This window comes from Cystoisospora suis (assembly GCF_002600585.1).
Source record: "Cystoisospora suis strain Wien I chromosome Unknown contig_4621, whole genome shotgun sequence".
NCBI classification, from domain to species: domain Eukaryota; phylum Apicomplexa; class Conoidasida; order Eucoccidiorida; family Sarcocystidae; genus Cystoisospora; species Cystoisospora suis.
Genome location: NW_027157413.1, coordinates 1 through 1,518, shown reverse-complemented (window position 1 = coordinate 1,518; position 1,518 = coordinate 1). Strand labels below are relative to the sequence as shown.

General features: G+C 40.8%; 1 protein-coding gene across 1 annotated transcript; it reads left to right on the top strand.

Annotated features, from left to right (window-relative positions):
• Window positions 1–690: 690 nt before the first annotated feature.
• Window positions 691–1,514, top strand: CSUI_008314 (cmgc cdk protein). The gene is made up of 2 exons (XM_068068448.1): window positions 691–849; window positions 1,203–1,514. The coding sequence occupies exons 1-2, from the start codon at window positions 717–719 to the stop codon at window positions 1,385–1,387; spliced, it is 318 nt and encodes a 105-aa protein (XP_067919576.1). The 5' UTR covers window positions 691–716; the 3' UTR covers window positions 1,388–1,514.
• The last annotated feature ends 4 nt before the right edge of the window (window positions 1,515–1,518 follow it).

Here is a 1,518-nt window from a genome sequence, read left to right as displayed (position 1 = left end):
TGTGTTTCACTGAAATGGGGCTGAGCTCTCTGGGTCATACGTATGAGAAGTAGTAGATGTCTATATGCATATGTATAGATGTACATGTGTGTAGATACACATGTCTATCGTTGTGGATACTCCAGACATGATGAGAGGGAGGGTGAGATCCTCCCGAGCCTTCTTCCCACTTGCACCTTCTCTACACATGCTCCAAGATATCGCTATCTACAGAGATACATATATATGTAGAAATAGATATGTGTTGATGTATATATATATATATCTGTATATCTAGAGAGAGAGAGAAGGAATGTTTGAGTATTGCCTTCTATTTGGCATAGGTTTGCTTTACCTTTTTATTTCTCTTTCTCCTAAGGACTCCATTCATCCCTACACTCTCATCTTTCTAGATCATTCATCTCTCCGTATATGTCAGAGGATAGCATTATCTTGCTTGTTACACTTTGAGTCTTTCTATACATGCATACAAATACCTTCGTGTACACTTTGAGTCTTTCTATACATGCATACAAATACCTTCGTGTACACCTATCTCTGTCTTTCTCCTTCTCTTTTTGTCTGTATGCATCTCTGTGTATCTGCCGAGCTATCTATAGATCTCTATATCTCTATATATCACTCAGCTTCGTCGCAGCTGCTCTATCTTTCGGTTCTTTTCTCTTTCTCCCCTCAATTTTCTCTTTGTGTAGATTCTGAAAGTAGCGGATTTCGGGATGGCGAGGAAGTTCGGTTTTCCTCTGCATAACAAAAGCTTCACGAAGAACGTCGTGACTCTATGGTATCGACCTCCGGAGATTCTCCTAGGATCAGGAAATTACGACGCTGCATGCGATGTATGGGCTGTAGGTAAGCTACATCATCTTCCCTCCCAAAACAACGAACTCTCTCTCTCATCTTTCCTTTCTTCTTTCTTCTTTTCTTCTCCCTCTCCAAGGTACATCAACAAGTAAAGAGTAGTAGTAGTAGTAGTGGGCAGTGGTAGTAGTAGTAGTAGTTTCTTGGCGATTGAATCTTCTCCCTGCTCCTACTGCTGGGGAGGGTTGACCTCTTCTTTTTCTTCTTCTTTGGCCTCCTCTTCAACATGTTCCTTTTCTATCGTGTATGTCTCTATTTCTATCTTGCCATATCTCTTTCGCATCTTTTCTTTCTCTCTCTCTCTCTCTGGCTCTTGTGTGTTCTTTGTCTGTTTTACTTGTTAGATTTGCTTCTTTTCACCTCATTCTTCTTCACGCCTGTTTTCTTCTCTCGTCTCTTCTCTTCTCTTCCCTTTTCTGCTTTTCTTAATCAGGGTGCAGCGATGATGACAGTCGTTTTGCGTTTGTTCTTCTCTCTTTTTGCTCTTCTTCTTGTTGTCTTTTCTGTAGATTCTTGCTTCCTGAATTAGACTATGTATGGAGTAGTTCCTTTCCTCTCCTTTCTATGGCTCTTTCTTGAGACATTCTCTTCTCGTGTTCCAAGCCTTTCTCTTTCTCTCTCCTTCTCTCTTTCTTCTTTCTCCCTTCTTGCTTTTCTCCT

Bases quoted from the DNA above. Each gene is read 5' to 3' on its own strand.
- CSUI_008314 (XM_068068448.1), top strand. From the start codon at position 717: ATGGCGAGGAAGTTCGGTTTTCCTCTGCATAACAAAAGCTTCACGAAG. The intron at 850-1,202 runs GTAAGCTACATC...TTTACTTGTTAG, and splicing joins ATGCGATGTATGGGCTGTAG to ATTTGCTTCTTTTCACCTCA.